Here is a 20,591-nt window from a genome sequence, read left to right as displayed (position 1 = left end):
AAGGTGCAACGAGATTTGAGGAACAGAAAATGTTTCCGAGTAATAGACACCGTTTACCCGAAGAGGGTTTATCAGGTTGGGGCAAGTTATCTTCTGTTCTATGCAGACTGAGTAACCCTATTAGGTATTTATTATATGCAGGAAATGCAGGCAGCAGCTCCAGTTCTATCCCACATTCAGTCTTTGTGGGTCCCACATGTTTACTAATACACCCCTCTAGCACCAGAAGTCTAGGGCTTCCCAAGAATCTGCTAGACTTTAAGGAGTGGCCGTTACCCCTTCTTCTCAACACTATTGATAGGATTTACTCTAAGAATGTGATGAAGTTTACTTAATTTTGGCCATTTTTGTCTTGGATCATTACAGGGGACCTCTCCAGATGTGTCCTGTGGTGATGACAGTGGAGATTGGGAGTAGATGCTAGGCTGCTGCTCATAACCACCTTCAATATTTATTGTGCTTCTTATGTATAAGGACAGGCTTTCTAAAAAGAAGGCTATTATGTTTACTGGCTGCTCATTTAGAATGTTTCTCTAGTATAGCAGATGTTTTTCTAGTTGTAGCCTGTGTCTGCATTTAACTTAACATTTTCCTAGCAGCTAATTGGGCAATCTAAACAGATGCAAAATGGCATATGAATGTATTTTATAGTACTTTTGAATTTAAAATGCTATAGGAAAAACAATATCCCCGTTTAAGAAATGGAGAAAAGGGTTAAAGGTTTTCTCTCAAGACCAGTGCAATTCAGTAGGAGTTCTTAGATAAGTGGAAGTAGCCCACATAGTATTAATATTAGGGTGGGCTTTCTCTGTTTTATTAGGCAATTCGTTATGAATTAAGCAATAAAACAGTAAAATCTACTTTGGATCCAATTTAAATACATTCTTGGTTCTTAGTTTCTTCCTAAGTTAATTAAATGGTACCTCCATCACACCAAGCTATTATAAATTCATTCAACATTTTATTTATTTCCTCAGAGCTAAAATTATAAAACTGAAATTGAACAATCTTAACAGTCACAAATTAACTATAAGAAAACAGACCTCAGTAACTTCAACTTCAAACAGTGGTAAATGCAACATACAAACTTTATTTAACAATAGTAACAAGTCAAACAGGCACTTATATTAAGAGAAAAACTGACTAGAAGAAATTTTATCTTAAACATCCTACAGTAACCTACTTGCAGTTGCATTTAACTGAGCTCTGTTGCTGTGAATAATACAGCTCATGCACAGGTATGGATGAATGATTTGTACATTTTTCAAGTATTCACTGAATACTACCTTATATACACATATACATTAAATTTTGAAAAAGATTCAATTGACGATCCCAGATATACTTCATTTTTGTTGATCTTTTGGAAGAGGTCGTCTAAAGAGAAGAATATGCGGCTCTGTGGAAAGAAAATGTTTATATCATTTTAATATAGTATGGTGAGTTTTCATATACTCAACAAAAATATCTTAAATGAATTTTGCTTCAAAGTCACTGTCAACATTAAGAAAATCCAATAATGAAAACATTCCTCCAATACTGGAATTATACCCATTCTGAAGAAAAGGAATAATAAGTAAAAAAGAAAGGTTATCTCTACGGGGAAAGACACCTCACCCAAATCACCTACTGGATGTCACACTAATGAGTGCATCCCCATAAACTGTTTCCGTGGATGGAACCCAGGAACTTACAGTTAGGTTCCTCAGTTACTCTTATATTATCTAAAAAAAGACCATTAGAATTTTAATTATGACTGTGATACCCAATCCCGAGTTAGAGTTTCTGATGCTATTTTTAAAAAGGAGTAAAAAGCAAGATAGGTTTATTTCTATCTACTTCAGCTTCTACAGCTTATCTTTGAATTCTGTTGAAAGGATTATAAGTACTTTTAGTTAGATTTACTGATAATCCAAAAATAGAAATTATCCCCACAAAGTTCACATCTATTTTGCTATCTAGTATCTGGAAAACTTTTGGTTAATACCACATAATAGCCTACGGCATTCACACACACATATAATCCAGTAGCACAGTTGAGTTCATAGGCATTTAAACTTTGATATGGTAGATACACTGGAATTCTAGTGTATCTTTGGGATACTACTAACAAAGTCAAATTTTAAAATAGAATAGCTTTTATTTAATGTCTGAAGTTGTTTTTGCAGGTGCATTACTTTTACTCCTGTGGCATTTTGTTTACAATGCAATTAGAACCCTCCAGGGAATTAAGAAATCCGTCTTTTAAAAAAAGTGAAACTTAGCACAGAATTACCTTTCAATTATCATTGAATAAATGTCAAGGTCACTAAAAAAATTTCCCCAACCATAACCATTACTATTTTGATTCAGTTAATACTTTACTATATAGCCAAACTTACCTGGCTCATGAATCATGTAATGAACCCAGCCTAGACTCTGTTGGACGCCGAGTCTCCTCCACTCTTCTTCAGACATCAGATGGGTTTTAGGTACTTGTTTGGAAAGTTCTCTGGGTAACATGACATGCCTGTTAAAAGATATAATGAAGTATCAGTGTTCTGCGCCTTTCCTACAATTATGATTATATATGCACCTTTAAGATGCTTAAAAGTTTTTTGAGGATTTTGTCCTCAAAGTTCTTCCAACTGTTACATTCCCATTGGGGTCAGTCTTGAGAACTATTCCCTATAAACTTTAATTCTGATTTTTGATGACCTATGTTCAGATTAGGGAGGTTAAAGTGTGCAACCCCAAATCAGAAGGCACTTTATGTAGGGCTAAATTTGACCAAATATTGCCCAAGATATAAGAATAAAATACACAACATATGAAAAATGTCCTCAAAGGAAAAGAACATGTTCAACAATTTTCTCTCCTTCCTGTCAGATATAATCAATGAGCAATAGAATCAATTATAAATGGAGAATGGTAAAGCAACCAGTACATCACACACTTAACGTTATTCAGTTTCTTAGAGAAATGAAATGACCTTTATTAAACCATCAAGAATACATATGATTGTAGCTTTGTGAAATTCTTTTTTTTTTTTTGGTAGAGACAGAGTCTCACTTTATGGCCCTCGGTAGAGTGCTGTGGCCTCACACAGCTCACAGCAACCTCCAACTCCCGGGCTTAAGCGATTCTCTTGCCTCAGCCTCTCGAGTAGCTGGGACTACAGGCGCCCGCTACAACGCCCGGCTATTTTTTGGTTGCAGTTTGGCCGGGGCCAGGTTTGAACCCGCCACCCTCAGTATATGGGGCCGGCGCCTTACCGACTGAGCCACAGGTGCCGCCGGAAATTCTTAATCTATCAGCACCTCCTCTCCACTTACTGAGCCCATAACCCATTTTAAGTACCAAGCTGTTATCAAATTTAATTTCAGGCTGTGGTGGTTAAATACTGATTTAGTATTATTTACAGGGCAAACTGAACTTCAGAACAATTATATCATGTTGCTAAATTGACACGAAGCCACTAAATCCTATCCTTATATTCTTACTAGCTAGAGTGGTTTTTTTTTTTTTTTACCAATTCTGGTGAATGATAGGGTGATTCATAGTAGCACCAGTTACTGTACACATTCTTAAAATGCTGCTTTAACATTTAGCTTTTATTAAACACTGTTTTTTGTTTTGCCTCCCAGGACACAAAGCAGAAAACATCTCTTTTAAGGCTCTACAAATAACCTGTTATTTGTACCCTCTACATTAACTCTTAAGTTTCAAAGCAAAATGTAATGCTTTTGTACCTTTTCAATTTTATAAAAAGAACTATCTACATAAATGTAACAACTTATTTAGAGATGTAAGTTACTACCCCTTCCTTCTCCATGAAAGAAAGAGGCTTTCCCCTTCATCAGGGTTTGATTATAAAGGAAAAATGCTTTTTTTTTTTTTTTTTTTTAATTTGGCCGGGGCTGGGTTTGAACCCGCCACCTCCGGCATATGGGACCGGCACCCTACCCGCTGAGCCACAGGCGCCGCCCAGGAAAAATGTTTTAAGAAGCATCGAGCTCACATGAGGACTCTACCTGTATGGAACTGTGTGGAGATAGTTTTCAAACTTCACATAAAGGAAATTATTTCCAAAATCCAACATCTATATCAGTTGGAGTACAAAACAGTGCTAATTACAAATCTGTAAAGCCACTCAGAGAAATCCTTATTTTCATGTGAAAACAGACTTCCATGATAGTAGGGAAGGAAAAAAGGAAAGGCCACCCACCATTATGCCTTTAGAAGAACCTAAGCTCGAGTAAAAAGGCTAACTTTGTAAACACAAAAAAGAAAAAAGCCAAAGATATAAATAATTGCACACTGGGAAAAACAAATACTAATTTTTGAAATGTATATTGCATGCTACACTGCTGTATACAAACTCATGCCTCAGTGGTATATTATCCCTATGGTTTCCCGTTAAAAAGTATCTCTGCGGGGGAGCGGGGTGCCTGTGGCTCAAGCAGTAGGGCACCAGCCCCATATACCAGAGGTGGGGGGTTCAAACCCCGCCCTGGCCTTAAAAAAAAAAAAAGTATCTCTATCCAGTTTCATAAAGTGAAGTGGCTTGGCAGTCAAGACAGCTCTAATTTATATTGGATTAAAGTCAATCACTTCAGATATGACAGGATTTTTTCCTACATATTACCAATACAAACCACGTAGTAAATTAGGTTTAGCGCCTATCATCCACGACTATGTTAAGTACGTTAAAACTAATAAATGGAACCACTGCTGTAAATCTGAGGACTATCTTAATTTTAATACCCGAAAACAAACTTATACAAACCCATCAATCCTTATCCAGGGGTGTTCAACCTGTGGCCCACGGCTGAATAGTGAGGACTTTTTTTTGCTTCTTTGCGGTGTTGGATATCGCATGTACACTCTTTTTGATGCTAATTAGCTTTCATTAGTGTTTGTGTATTTAATGTCTGGTCCAAGACAATTCTCATTCTTCCAATGAGCAACAGAGAAAAAGGCTGGATACCCCTGTATCTAAACACTTGGAGCCAGAAGTGTTTCAGAAGTTTTCCAGGTGTTAATAAGGTATTAGAGCTTATAATTGTGCCAACATATGACTAGAACCTGTGTAGCTTATAGTTACTATAAATTAAGATAATCTACTTGAAATTTACCATACCAGAAAAATTGGGGGATTTTTCTAGGTAGGAATATGATAGGATGCAAGTATTATTCATTTGCAAAGCTGCCTAAAGAAATCTTCAGTTTTCTTCCTGTGAAGATAAACTTCACCAGGAAGGGGAAGAAAGAGAAAGCACCTTTCTTCCTCAAATAGCATTCTTGGAAAAGTCGCCTAAAAGGGCAGACAGAAAACTATTCAGCCAAGGATGGCCTAGGCTTTATCGCCCCTAAACTTAGTGGCTTCCCAGAATGCAGCACTCCAGTCTGTACCCCGCAGGACAAGAGGTTGGCCCGGCTGAGGCCACGCCCAAATTAGTCAACAAAGCTCATTTTAAACGCCCCTAATCCCACTTGCTTTTAGTTCTGCACAGCTTCAGAACTCAAAAGTCAAAAACCCGATTGATCTACGCTAGCGCAAAAAATGCTCAAAATCTACTCAATTTGATAAAATTGAGTAAAAATGGAACCCCTTTATAATAATGCTATGGACTAGTAAAGACTTGGGTTAACACATAATCGCCCAAGTCACCACGCCCAGCAAATCTTACCAATTCCGTCAAGTTTATTTTTCAGGGATTCCCTCTCAGGATTATTTTTAGTACCACCAACTCCAAAAGCAAACGCAGTAAAGCGTTTTCCACTGGCTATGTTAGCAGGTCAAAATTACTGTTCTAAACTAAGAACTAGTAACAGTTCAACACCCGGGCAGTGACCGGAGTGGCAGGAAGGTGAAATCAGCCACATCGCTGCCGCCGGAGGAGCGCGCGGCTCCAGGCGGACTCTCACCCGCCCCCGACTTGTCACAGAGCCAGAAGGAAGCCTAGCCCCCGAACCAGTCACTCGGCCCCAGCGGTTTCCTGTCTGGGTACCGGACGCGGCCAGTCGGCGGGGCTCCCATGCCCTCCGAGCAGACTGGACAAAGGCCCGGCCCGCCCAGCGCGGCCGCACACTCAGTGCGCCCGACTCCCCAAGCGACCTCGACCCCAAACCTCAGCCCTCCGCGTCCCGCCTAAGCCTCGGCCCCAGGCCCTGGCCCCCGGCCGACCTCGACCCCGCTCCCCCTCGGGTCGTCCCCTCTGCGCTGAGGGAGCCGGCCCGGGGCCCGCGAAGGCTGCTCACCGGTACTCGTAGTGCTCGTCGAAGTACTTGTCGGAGTAGTAGATCTGCTTGTGGGCCATCGTGCGGGCGCGCAGCGGTGCAGAGGAACGGGAGCGCGAAGAGAGGGCGCAACGAACTACACGTCCGTAACCGGCCAACGAAACGACTCGACTGAGCCTAACGACCTCAGGCCCAACGATCCCGATTTGAATCCGACAGCCCACCTCCGATTGGACAACAGCACCGACCAATCACCTTCCGCGGAAGCCGGACTGGCTGCCAACCTATCGTCGCCTCCCTTTCGCAGCGATTGCTTCCCGAGTCAGCCAATCAGAAGCCTGTTGCGAGGTTAAAGTAGAAGATTGGTATAGTACGGGGTGGAAAATACCCTTGATGGGCAGGGGCGTAGTCAAAGAAAGGCGGAGCTGAGACGTTAAGGGCTACAGAGCGCGTGCGCAGGAATGTGGAATATTCCAGGGCGGCGGTGCCGTTGGAGCTGAGGGTGGGTTTGTTGAGCTATCGCGAGGTTTGGCATAGGCCCGGGGTAGGACCGGCGCAATCCTTTCGCGTTTAGGGATGCCTCGTGATGCATGGTATTGCCTTGGGCTCCAGCCTCAGTCCTAGGAAAGGAAAGAACGGATGTGTTGTAGTGTGTAGGAGGAGCCTGGCGGCGCGGCCCGCTGGATGGGAGGATCCTCCGCCGGCGCCTAGGCAGTGCCCTGGGCTTACCCTCCGCAGAGCGGCCGCGCAGCCGCTTCCTGCGCTTTTCCGGGTGTCTTTCCCTGCCCCGCGCTCCAGTCGTGTCCTTGTGCTTCCAGAGGGTCTGGGGGCCCGAGCCCACTGATGGGACGCCGGGTCGCTCACCCCTGCGCTCCAGCTGCTCGGGAGGGTTGCTTCAGCCCGGGAACTTGGGACCAGCCTGGACAACGTAGCGAGACTGTCTCCAGAAAGGGGGTGGGGGTGGGGCTGCAGCCCCTGGGATCTCTCTGTAGTCTAACCTACTGACCAAAACTAGAAGAGAAGACAAGGCAGGGAAAGTTCGTGGAAACAGATACTCTTAAGCCGCCAAAAATAACATCAACTAGGGTAATGGGAATACAAGTGATTTTTTTTTTTTAAATAGAGACTGGTCAGTTCGAGCCTGCTACGGTAAAATGCCACGGGCTGGGTGGCTTAAAGTCAGGGTTCTGGAGGTTGGAAGTCGGAGATGAGGGTGCTCCGCCTCTTGGTTCTCACGAAGGCGCTCAGGTTGTGGACTGCAGCCCTTACCCCCCTCCCGCCCCCACTTGGTATGCCCCTTTTTAATGATTTAATTCTGTTCAGGAGGGGTAGGGTGGGATACATTTCTGAGATTAAGGATTTTTTCTGAAAGGCCATCATGTTCGAGAAAGTGTTTGGATTTCTCCATTATTCTCTGTCCGCAGACCTCTGGACATTTCCTGCCCACCATTGCAGTTGCACATTTGCTTAGGTGCTATTTGTCCCTCTGCTTGAGCTACAGTGTACCGTGGGAGGAGTCTCTATAGGGAGCAGGTCTGTTTTGTTCACCACTTTTGCTCAGCCCATAGCAGAGTCACTTGCACTTGACCACACAGTAAATTGTAAATAAATTTTAGGCATAGTAATATAAGCCTAAATAATCAGGTGTAATAGTTACTGCGATAGTGAAGATGTGAACAAGCTGTTATGGGGGAATAGATAAGGAAATTATTTTCTAGCAGAACCTGCAAGAGAAAAGATTTCTGGGAGATGTTTTTTAAAAGAAGGTGTAGATGCTCCTTATGATGGGGTTACATTCCTGTAAGTTGAAAAATCCTTAAGTTGGGGCGGCGCCTGTGGCTCAGTGAGTAGGGCGCCGGCCCCATATGCCGAGGGTGGCGGGTTCAAACCTAGCCCCGGCCAAACTGCAACAAAAAATAGCCGGGTGTTGTGGCGGGCGCCTGTAGTCCCAGCTGCTTGGGCGGCTGAGGCAAGAGAATCGCGTAAGCCCGAGAGTTAGAGGTTGCTGTGAGCTGTGTGACGCCACGGCACTCTAGCCAAGGGCGGTACAGTGAGACTCTGTCTCTACAAAAAAAAAAAAAAAAAAAAAAAAATCCTTAAGTTGAACCTAAATTGTCCCCACCTGTATTATGAAAATTTTCAAACTTAGAATACTCAACTATGTACAGATAGAACATCCCTAATCTGAAAATCCAAAATGCTCCAAAATCCAAAGCTTTTTGAGGGCTGACATGACCCTCAGTGTCTGATTTCAGATTTTCCATTTAGGCCTGCTGCACCGGTAATGTAAATATTCCAAATTCCAAATAAATACAACACTTGTGGTTCAAGCATTTCTGATAAGGGATACTCAGCCCGTACCAACTACTTAGCTTTAGCATTCACCAATCATGTTTCATCTATCCCCCCCTCCTTTTTTTCTAGAGTATCTTTAAAAAGAACGCAGATTTGTTATTTCACACGTAAATATTTGGGGGCGTATCGTAACGGTGTGCATCTGAGGACAGTTTTTAAAAATATTTAACCACTGTTACTGTTATAATTGGAGTCCCTCAACATTGTTAGATTTCCTGGATTGTCTCACCAATGCCTTTTACAGTTGTTTTGTTTAAATCTGCTTCCAAACTTGGGCCTACACATTGCATTTGGTTATTGCTTCTTTTAGTCTTCTTTACATAATCCCTGCAAGCACATTCCTCACACACATCATGCATTCTTTCATTCCTCCCTTCCTTCCTCCCTCCTTCTCTCTCTGTTTCTGCTTCCCTCCTGTCTTGGGTAGAGTGCTGTGTTGTCACCCTAGCTCACAGCAACCTCAGATTCCTGGATTAAAGCAGTCCTACTGCCTCAGTCTCTTAAGTAGCTGAGACTATAGGCACCTGCCACAATGCCAGGCTAATATTTCTATTTTTTGTGGAGAGGGGGTCTCTGTCTTGCTCAGGCTGGTCTCAAACTCCTGAGCTCAAGCAGTCTTCCTGCCTCAGCCTCATAGAATGCTAGGATTACAGCTGTGAACTACCTTGACTGCCTGGCCTGTCTTTTTTAATACATGCAGATTTATCAAACTAAGTTGTGCTGTGAAACATTGTATTCTGAGCCGGGCGTTGTGGCGGGCGCCTGTAATCCCAGCTACTCGGGAGGCTGAGGCAAGAGAATCGCTTAAGCCCAGGAGTTGGAGGTTGCTGTGAGCTGTGTGAGGCCACGGCACTCTACCGAGGGGCCATAAAGTGAGACTCTGTCTCTACAAAAAAAAAAAAGAAACATTGTATTCTGGATTTGGGTGATTGCTTCTTTGTGAAATTTACTTGGTTTTTCTATTCTCTGTATTTCTTATAATCTGGCATTTAGAGCAAGGTTTTTAAAAAAACCATTTTGCCCAAGTCCATACAACTAGTAAGTGGCAGATGCATAACTGAGCCCAAGCAGTTTGACTCCAGTTAGATCTCTTAACCACTATTCTATACTGATGCTTACAGTTCCACAGGTAGAAAACTAAGAGGGTGAAGCACCTTCCAGTAGAAGGACTGGCGTTTGTGAAGGTGTGAGGAAGCATGGTATATGGAGAAAAACTGAGCAGGTTTGCCTTATAAGAAGAGATCACGGAAAGGAAAGTTGTGGAAGTGAATCTGGGAGGATGGGTTTGGTAGACAGAAAAATGCCCCCCAAATATGTATCTGTCAGTCTATTTTCTGTTCTTATAACAACACCACAGATCATTTACAAAGAAAAGAAATTTATTTACTAAAGTCTGGAGGCTGCTGGTGAGAGCTTTTTTACTGCATCATAATATGGTGGAAGGCATCATGGCAAGAGGGCAAGAGCATGCCAAGCTCAGGTCTCTCTTCCTCTTTTTATAAAGCCACCAGTCCCATCAGGGGACTGACTCCACAGTTAGGCCTCTTAACCAGCTCAATCCCCATGACCTTATCTAATGCTAATAGATAATGCCTAAAGACCTCCTCCAAATGCCATCAACGTAGGATTTTGGAGAATAAATTTCCAACACATGAAATTTGGGGGACACATTCAAGCCATAGCAATGTCCATGTCCTAGTCCCTGGAACCTGTGAATGTTACCTTACATAGCAAAACAGACTGAAGTTTTTATTAAGGATCTTTGGATAGGGAAGTTATCCTGGATTATCAGAATGGGCCAATGTTACTAGGGGGGTTCTTAGAGAAGGGAAGTGGGAGAGTCAGAGAAAAAGCTGTGGCCAACCAGAAGTCAGACTGCTGTAACTGTGAAGCAGGTGGGCTCGAAGCTGGAAAAAGCAAGGGACTGATTTTCCTCTAGTCTTCAGAGTGAACTTAGCTCTGCTGACACCTTGACTTAAGCCTGGTAAGGCATAACCTCTTGGGCTTCTAACCTCTGGAACCATAAGATAAATTACATTAGGGAAACATAACAGCTACCATGATGTTTGCTGCAGCTTTGTTAGAGACGCCCCTTCTCATTTTAAGAATGTATTCCTTCATTCCAAGGATGAAGCTATTTATGCCAAGTTTTAATCATAAATAGCTGTTTTATTTCATCAAATACTTTAAAGGCTTTTATTTTGTGTATTTGATTAGTAATTTTAGAATTACAAATATAAATTGTAAATATAAAAAAGATAAAAAGATTTTAGTAACTGCAGTCTGAAGGAAATGTCACATGGAAATATTGAAAACTAAATATTAATATTTATTTTTATTTATTTATTTTGAGACAGCGTCTCGAGTTGTAGCCCTAGGTAGAGGGCCATGGTGTTGTCATAGCTCACAGCAACTTCCAGCTCTTGGGCTCAAGCGATCCTCTTCCTCATTTTTTTCTTTTCTTTTTTTTTTTTTTTGCAGTTTTTGGCCAGGGCCAGGTTTGAACCCACCACCCCGGTATATGAGGCCGGTGCCCTACTCCTTGAGCCACAGGTGCTGCCCCTCAGTTTTTTTTCTATTTTTGGTAGAAACAGGAGTCTTACTCTTGCCCAGGCTCATCTCAAACTCATGAGTTCAAGCAATCCACCTGCCTCAGCCTCCCAGGTTGCTAGTTTTACAGGCACGAGCCACCGTGCCCAGCCTAAATATTAATATTTAAAATTAAAAATTCAATAGGTAAACAGAAAGTGTAGTGGATACAAATGAAGAACAAATTAGTCAGCTAGAAGGCTGTTGAGTTAACAGCAACAGAAAGCATCAGGAAGGGATAAAGAGATGGAGTAAAAAAAGACATGGAGGCTAGAAGTAGAGGTGACACCTGTGGTTTCAAGAAGAGTCCCAAAAGGAGAGAAAAAATAAACAGTTGAGAAGGAAATACTTGTAGAAATAAAGGCTGTGAATTCTCTAGTTGTAAAGATAAAAGACTTCAGATTGAAAGGGCTTGTAGAATGCTGAGCAATATAGATAAAAATATATACTGGTATAATTATGGAAAGATTATAGTGCAATTTAAGAAGATCAAAGACAAAGGAAAGTTCTGAAAGCTTCCAGGGAAAAATTGCAGATCACCTACAAAGCAACAAGAATAGACTGGCAACGGTGAGCTCAAATGCAGCCCTGGATTCAAAAAGAAAGGGTTACTATTCACAAAGTATTGAATCAAAGAGTAGAAATAGATTCAATACCATAATGCAAATATATTGGAAATAAAGTGAAGTACTTAATTTATTGTTTAAAAAAAGCAGAATCCTACATGGCTAAGAGGGTAAGAGGGAAGTTTGCAAGTGCTAAGGCATTTACCTTTGCAGCTGTTGGTAAGTTTAGGAAGGTGAAAGAGATTAGAAATCCATCACCAGAACGGTTGGCTGCAATCACTTTGTTCCGGCTACCATGTGCAGTAGCAAAATTAGATGCTTCAAGCATCACATCCTTTCTTGGAGTAAATTTTAAATTACTGTGACAAATACCTCCCATCCTGGTATGCATGCCCCTTTGCAATATGACTTCATCACTCCATCCTTAGATAGGTGAACTCTTGTTTCTTCACCCTCGTTCTCATCTTGTGACTTGCTTTGACTAGTAGAGTGTATCTGGAGTGATGTTACACAACTTCTGACACTCATCCTTGAGAGGTATTGCAGTTTCTACTTTCTCCCTCTTGACGTGCTGCCCAGGAATATGATCATCAGGAAGGCACATAGCCGTGAACTAAATTTCCCAGCTGTCAACACCAGCTGCCAAAGACAAGCCTCTGGTGGATGAATGCAGCACCTGAGTGAGTCCAGGAAAAAGGAGGGGAGGAACTGCCCAGCCGCCCCTTGGAATCCTGACAAAAATAAATAATTGTTTTAAGTCACTATTTAATAATTTTGGGGTGTGGTCTTATAGAAGTATACCTGATTGGGGAATACCTAATTACATTCAGAATTGCTGCAGTGAAATCCATTCCCTGTTTTTCCTTTTCCAACCTCTATAGCATTGGAAGAGAGTCAAAATAGATCATAAAGGAGATACATGAACTATATAATAATTTGGAAAATTTAGGCAAAGTATATCTTTAAGCAAGTTGGTCTACATAGTAGAAAAAGAGAAAAACCAATCCACCTCATCTTATGAGATAAATGTAACCTTTGTGCCAGAATATACATATCAGAGAAAGAGAAGAGTACCAAAAAAGCAAAATTATAGAGTCATTTTGATTTTAAAAATGCAGGTGTGAATTTAGCTAATGATACCCAACACTGCATTAAAAATTGCATCATTATTGGGCGGCACCTGTGGCTCAGTCGGTAAGGCGCCGGCCCCATATACCGAGGGTGGCAGGTTCAAACCCGGCCCCGGCTGAACTGCAACCAAAAAATAGCCGGGTGTTGTGGCGGGCGCCTGTAGTCCCAGCTACTCGGGAGGCTGAGGCAGGAGAATCGCTTAAGCCCAGAAGTTGGAGGTTGCTGTGAGCTGTGTGAGGCCACAGCACTCTACCGAGGGCCATAAAGTGAGGCTCTGTCTCTACAAAAAAAAAAAAAAAAAAAAAAATTGCATCATTATCAAGTAGAGTTTGTCTCGGAAACTCAATACCACTGAATCTGGTAAGGAGCCAAACTATCAGTGTAATTCACACAAAAGGAAAAAGAAATATAATGTCAGTACATGCAAAAAATCATCTGATAAAAGTTGAGCCCTGATTTATAATAAAAATTATCAGAATAGAGGGAAACTCTCTTGGTAGCGGTTGCATCCAAAAACCTACAACTAACACAGATTTAATGGAGAAGTTTAGATGTATCTCCGTTAAAAATTGGGAATAGTAGAGTGGCGGCCCCATGTGCTGGAGGTGGCCGGTTCAAACCCAGCCCTGGCCAAAAACTGCAAAAAAAAAAAAAAAAAAAATTGGGAATACTAGATATCTGCTTTGATCACATGAAACTATTGTTTTCTATGTGTTCGATTATGTGAAAGAGATCGCAAGCACTGCTATAAAGTATCTAAAATTTAACCTAGCAATGAATGCGCAAGATCTTCATGAAGACAACAAAAGAAGATCTATCTAATATAAGGATATAACACATTTATGGTACTGCCAATGCAATACTGTAAGATGTCAGTATTTCCCCAATTTATAAATTCATTGCAATCCTAATGAAAATTCCAGAGAGTTTTTTGAGAAAGTTGAAAAACTTATTTTACAATCTATATGGGGGAATAAAGACACAAAAAATAATGTGTCTTTATTAATGTGTCTAAATTAATTTTGGGAATGATTAGAGAATTTAGGGAAATCAATCATATAAAACAAACAGAATAAAAAATGTAGAAATAGATACATGTGTAGGGGGGAGTGCATTTTTGATAAACATGGCCCCACATACAAGTGGGGAAAGTATATGGTTGAGAAAATTGTTCCAATATATGTAGGAAATGTGAAAAAATATAAGGCTTTGTGACTTTGGGATCGTAAGAAGCAGAATATTTACAGTAACCATGAAGCAAAAAAAAAAAAAAAAGATGAATTTGACTACAAGCAAAATATTTCTGTGCAATAGGGACAGCTATTACAGGTACCTGACACAAGGTATTTGCAAGGAACTTAACAAAGAATTAAACTAAAGATTTTCCCAGTGAGAGAAAAACCAGAAATCCAATGGAATGTGGTTGGCAAAAAACTATAAATTCACAGACAGGAAAAACCTGAAAGGCTAACAGTATATGAAACTTATTTGTAATCACAGAAATACAAATCAAAACAACTATGAGCTGCTTTATACCCATCAGATTGGCAAAAATAAGAAAGTCAGATCTTGCAAGTGTTTGTGAGGACAGTAAAGTACAGGAACCCTCATGGTAGAGCATAAGCTAGAACATGCCTTCTGGAAGCAATCTGGCCATCCTTAGTGAAATTAAGTATGGATATTCCCTACCAGACAGCAACACCATCATGGTCCTGTATCCCAGAACACAATTCACACAAATTTGTAAGGTTCTTATATCAATAGCTATATGATCTCTGTATCTATCTCCCTCTCCATATCAAAATGATACACCAGAAAGTGGTAAGCAAAAAAGTTAAAAAGTAGAATGAAATTTGTAACTTAATGCCATTTATGTAAATGTAAAAACTAAAATTGTTTTCACACAGAAAAAATATGGAAAATAATATTACATATTTACAGTATCTATTCAGATCCCTAGTACCTTTATCAAACACATGATCATGGGTACTACATGGAAGGATGAAGTGGAAACAGGAATACTGGGTGATGGAGATCAGATACTATGAAGATGATTTATATGGGCCAATGAAACACAGTTTCAGGAACTGAGAATTGTGATTAATTTATCTCTACCAATCTGATCCAAACAAAAAAATTTTTTGCCATGAACTCAAAGTTTAGTTATGTAAAGTTTTGCCAATTTTTCTTGATAAATTTGTTACTATTCCTCCTGAAACATTTTCTATTAATTTTTCAGATGTGAAAAATTTGGTTCAGCAAATATTTTTATTAGGTATTTGACAATGGTATCCTCCTTATAAAAGTTACTAAAAGATGTGAATGAGCAAAGAGGAGCTAGGAAAGAGGATACTTTTTTTTTTTTTTATTGTTGGGGATTCATTGAGGGTACAATAAGCCAGGTTACATTGATTGCAATTGTTAGGCAATGTCCCTCTTGCAATCATGTCTTGCCTCCGTAGAGTGTCTTTTTTTTTTTTTTTTTTGAGACAGAGTCTCAAGCTTTTGCCCTGGGTAGAGTGCCGGGGCGTCACAGCTCACAGCAACCTCAAACTCTTGGGCTCAAGCAAACTCTTGCCTCAGCCTCCTGAGTAGCTGGGGCTACAGGTGCCTGCCACAACACATGGCTATGTTTAGAGACAGGGTCTCGCTCTGGCTCAGGCTGGTCTTAAACCCATGAGCTCAGGCAATCTACCTGCCTCGGCCTCCCAGAGTGCTAGGATTATAGGGTGAGCCCACTGGTGAAAGCATAGACTCTAAACAAGTACCTTTCCCTTGGGATGACTTTGCTTTATTAGGTTATTTTCCTAATAGTCCACAGCTGAAATATATCACATTGTACGGCAACCCTCCCATTTGCAGGTGGGAAGCAGAGAGTAAATGTGAACAACGGGGCACATGGAGATGTGGAATAGGCAGTAGATCCCTGAGCCATGCTGGAAAGAAGCAGTAAACTTGAGAGCAGGTGAGAAAATAAAGGAGCATGCTAGCTGGTGACTCAGGCCTGTAATCCTCAGCGGTTTGGGAGGTTGAGATGGGAGGATCACTTGAGAGGCCAGGAGTTCAAGGCCAGCCTGGAGAACATAGTGAGGCCTCATTCTCAAAAAAAAATTGTTAAAATTAGCTAAGTGTTGTGACATGCACGTGTGGTCCTCCTTACTGGGAAGGCTGAAGCAGGAGGATCACCTGACCCCAGGAGTTCGAGGTTGCAGTGAGCTATGATTGTGCCCCACTGCACTGTAGCAGTGAGTGAGACCCCAAAAAGAAAGAAAGGAAAAAAGGAAGGAAGAAAGAAAAGGAAGGAGAGTGCTATAAACAAGTTTCCTTTTAGAAAAAAAATTGCCTTTATTGTCTTTGGTTTCTTCTTTATTTGATAGTCTCTGTCCCCACAGAACTGGGAATAGTACTGTTTGTTTTGTGAACTTCTTTTTTTTTTTTAGAGACAGAGTCTCACTTTGTCACCCTCAGTAGAATGCCATGGCATCACAGCTCACAGCAACCTCCTGCTTTGGGGCCTAGATGATTCTCTTGCCTCAGCCTCCGGAGCAGCTGGAACTACAGGTGCCCACCACAATGCCCGGCTATTTTTTTATTGCAGTTTGGCTGGGGCTGGGTTCGAACCCACCACCCTTGGTATATGAGGCCAGCGCCCTACCCACTGAGCCCCAAGCACTGCCCCTGTGATCCATTATTCTTAAGGGTTAAAGTCAGGGGTCCTTAACGTGGCGTCTGAGGATCTCCTAAGCACTACAAGGATAGAATTCAAAGAATTCATAGCTTTGGATGGAAAAAACTTTCTGTAATTGAAACTCAGTATTTTCTTCAATTATGAATATTGGAGACAAACCATATTAGCTATTACAGTTGTTGCAGACATCCTGAGATATTTTCACTTATTACTACTTCAGAATTATGATAGTTATTAGATTCTTTCATAGCTTTTGTTATTTAATTTGTTCAAAAGGCTTTTAAGTAATTTGATAAACGTTGCTATGGATTGAATCATATCCCCTCCTTCACCCCCCAAATCTATATGTTGATGTCCTAACCTCCATTGGGACTGTGTTTGGAGATAGGGCTTTTAGGAGGTAATTAAGGTTAAATGAGGTCAGGAATGTAGAGCCCTAATCCAATAGGACTGGTGACCTTATAAGAAAAAGATCTCTCTCTCTCTCTTTGTCCTCTTCCATCTTTCCCTTCCTCCCTTCCTTTCTTTCTCTCTCTCCCTTTTTCCACCAGCAAGCACCCAGGAAAGGCCATGTGAACATATAGCAAGAAGTGACCTTCTGCAAGCCAGAAAGGAAGCCCTCACCAAGAACTAAGTCTGTCGGCATCTTGATCTTGGACTTCCAGACTCCAGAACTGTGAAAAAAATCAATTTCTATTGTTGAAACTACCCGGTCTATGGTATTTTGTTATGGAAGTCCAAGCTGATGAATTCAACTGCCTTTCAAAACTAATTAGTTTTTTCGAATATTTATTTTATACATTTAAAATACTGGTGTGAGAAGGGGTTGATAGGCTTCATCAGACTGCCAAAGGAGTGCATGGCACAATAGTGGATGAGCACCCCTGCGATAACTGTATTTTATGGGTTTGCCTGCTGTTTTCCTTACCTTCCTGTACTTTGGACACTGGAAATTACTCAACTCCCAGCCTTTCTTGCCGTTAAGGGTTGGCATGTGTCTGAGTCTGGTCAGTGAGGGCTGAGAGGGCCTGATGCAATGGGAGGATTTTCCTTCTGGCACAGAATGACAAGGCATCTTGAGCACAGGCATTTTCCCCTTCTGTCTCTGTCTTTCTGTGTGGACCGGATGTGGGACAACTATTGTGCAGTTCTATAAGTCACACATTGAGTACGGCAGCCTTGATAACATACTAGAGCTGCTGCCTCTGCCTGGGTGTTTTGTCAGATGAAGAAACTTAGTGCATTTGGATAAACCTCAGGAATTCAGTGACTATTATTTAAAGCTGAAAATAATGCTAACTGATAATCTTGGCAAATTATATCACATACACATATGATAGTGTTTTTTCTAACTGGGATCCCTTAACACCTAGAGTTCATAAATATGTTCTTGAGACTTCAGAGATCTGTGAGAATGCTTTTAGTCAGCGGTTTTCAACCTGTGGGTCACGATCCACAGGAACTGTATTAAAGGGCCGCAGCATTAGGAAGGTTGAGAACCACTGCTTTTACTGCTGTGAGCTCATTTTTTTTTCTGTGTGTGTGCTCATTTTGATGATAAGCCAAAGTATGTACCTAGAAATAAGAAAAAGTCCAATATATATGTATTTATCTATGATAATATATATATTTATCTATGAGTCTTACTAGGTGATAATTTGCACCTTTGAGACATTTTTGTAGACCAAGACTTTAAGTCAGTGTTTCTCAAACTAGGGTCTATTGTCGGGATGGGAGCATGTGTTTGTAAGCATCCTTAAGAAGTTACTTTTGCCCTTACAGAGTCTCTATTAATGACAAACTTTCTGGGAAAAATGCAGTCTGACTTCCAAGCTAACAACTTAAAAATATACTTCTGGGGCGGCGCCTGTGGCTCAGTCGGTAAGGCGCCGGCCCCATATACCAAGGGTGGTGGGTTCAAACCCGGCCTCGGCTGAACTGCAACCAAAAAATAGCTGGGCGTTGTGGTGGGTGCCTGTAGTCCCAGCTACTCCGGAGGCTGAGGCAAGAGAATCGCTTAAGCCCAGGAGTTGGAGGTTGCTGTGAGCTGTGTGATGCCATGGCACTCTACCGAGGGCCATAAAGTCAGACTCTGTCTCTACAAAAAAAAAAAAAAAAAAAAAAAAAATATATATATATATATATATATACTTCTGTAAAATAATCCTATTCAAAAATCAAGGATAGCCATGGCTGAGTTACGAGCACAGGTTTTTGAGTCCACATCTCTGGACCTAAGTTTTAAAGCACTTCCTCACCAGTTCTGTGGCCCTAGACATATTCTCGAACTTTATGAAACTTCAGTCTCTTCATGTGGTATGGGAACTCTGTGAAGTGATTAAGATTAAGTAAAATAATGAATATCAAATGTTTCACAGCAGGCACTCAATAAATGTTGATTATCATTCCACTGTGATGTCAAATACCTAGTGAAGAATCACTAAGATTACAATTGCTTTTTTTTTCTTTTGAGAATTACTTTTCTATTTGAAAGTCCTTTAAAAAAAGAAATAAAGATTTGATTTCCATTTTGCTGCCCATCCACAGAGTGGGCTGGTACTGTTGTGAAGTTATCTAGCAATGAGGAGAAGGAGTAAGGCAATTGTTCATTTATCTGAACTTTGCAAGTTACTGGAAAATGTAGAGAGCTGCAGCATCATGTCCCTGGGATACATCATGTCAACTTGGATACAATGATTTTTCCATATCTGGTTCTGTTCAATATTTAGGGAAGTAAGTTTTGTTTGCCAAGTCACGTTTTTTAAAAAAGTCTTGTTCTGATACTTTGGTAAAATGTGTGACACAAAGTGTTTGTTCATTACAATGGGAAAATTCATAAAGAGAAGAAACTGAACAACACCTTAACCAGGTAATCAAAATTAGTGTCATGATATATGGAATAAGTGAAAATCAAGCACCTTCACATGTTCCATCCTGAGGTCTAGTGGTTCCATCACCAGCTAAGCAGTGTTCCAGCAAAAAAAATGCGTAACATAAACGCACTTGTGAGGAAACATCAAGTGGAAGTGGAGGAGTAGTCTACAAAACAAATGCACCGTCATGTATGAAATGTCACTAATATGAAAGACAAAGGCTGAGGCCCAGTTCTAGGTTAAAGGACATCATAGATGCAACCTGTGACCCTGTACCAGGAAGAAGAAAATTGCTGGAAAGGACATTTTGGAAACATTTAAAGGTACAAAGTATTGTGTCGATGTTTCCTGAATTTGATAAGTTTACTGTGATTAGGTAAAAGAATGTCCTTGATCTTAGGAAATATGCACTTCAGTATGAAGGAGTAAAGGAGTGTGATGTCTGCAACCTACTCTCAAACAGCTCAAGACATGTCTGTCTGTTTTCATATGCATGTTCGGTTTATAGATACACGCACATTATACATGTATACATTGCTATCTGTGTATATATACATATACAGTGTATTAAGAACAAGGACATTCTTTTACTTGTGCATAGAGAAAAAGAGACCAAGAGAAAATAATAAGACAAATGTAGCAGAATGTGAAAAATTGGTGAATCTGGGGTTACACAGGAATTCTTTGCAACCATTCTTGCAACTTTTCTGTAAACTTAAAATTATCTCAAAGTAAAATATTTTAAAAAGTTAATATGAATTATAAATGTAGACATAGTTTTAATAAAAATAAAAGTTACTATGGTACTAGAAAGTCTTACTTCAAAACTGGCATAGATTTTGAGGCGTTTAACACATAAGTGCTCTCTGGGAGACAGGAAACCAGGGTCCTACCTTGTTAGCAAGTGTACCTTGAGTGGGCTCCTGTGCTGTGGGCCCTGTCTTCCATCATAAATGGTTGCTGAAGAATTTTGCAGCACTTCATCTCTGTTTTTATACTTGAAAGCAGAGCTCACAAAAATCTCCCTGCTTCCTGCGTTAACCTTTGTTATTGCCCTGGCAATGGAGGTTGGTTTGCTGTCTATGGCGAACATATCCTGCTTTGCAGACTTGTCTTTTGCTTCCTCAATGAACTTAGTTTTGTGCTTACCTTAATAAATAAATAAAT

At 40.8% G+C, this 20,591-nt stretch overlaps 1 protein-coding gene across 1 annotated transcript; it reads right to left on the bottom strand.

Moving 5' to 3' along the window:
- Positions 1–1,070: 1,070 nt before the first annotated feature.
- CKS2 (CDC28 protein kinase regulatory subunit 2) lies at positions 1,071–7,102 on the bottom strand. Its single transcript, XM_053578793.1, has 4 exons — positions 6,952–7,102; positions 6,244–6,842; positions 2,382–2,509; positions 1,071–1,399 (listed from the first exon to the last, which is right to left on the bottom strand). The coding sequence occupies exons 2-4, from the start codon at positions 6,300–6,302 to the stop codon at positions 1,347–1,349; spliced, it is 240 nt and encodes a 79-aa protein (XP_053434768.1). The 5' UTR covers positions 6,303–6,842; positions 6,952–7,102; the 3' UTR covers positions 1,071–1,346.
- Between the last annotated feature and the right edge of the window lie 13,489 nt (positions 7,103–20,591).

The sequence above is a fragment of the Nycticebus coucang genome, chromosome 2, assembly GCF_027406575.1.
Source record: "Nycticebus coucang isolate mNycCou1 chromosome 2, mNycCou1.pri, whole genome shotgun sequence".
Lineage (NCBI taxonomy): Eukaryota > Metazoa > Chordata > Mammalia > Primates > Lorisidae > Nycticebus > Nycticebus coucang.
This window is presented reverse-complemented; position numbering and strand designations above follow the sequence as displayed.

Excerpts from the sequence above, each read along its gene's own strand:
- CKS2 (XM_053578793.1), bottom strand. The coding sequence starts at position 6,302 with ATGGCCCACAAGCAGATCTACTACTCCGACAAGTACTTCGACGAGCAC. Across the intron at positions 2,510-6,243 it reads GACGAGCACTACGAGTACCG|GCATGTCATGTTACCCAGAG; the intron begins GTGAGCAGCCTT and ends ATCTTTTAACAG. Across the intron at positions 1,400-2,381 it reads TTACATGATTCATGAGCCAG|AGCCGCATATTCTTCTCTTT; the intron begins GTAAGTTTGGCT and ends TTCTTTCCACAG.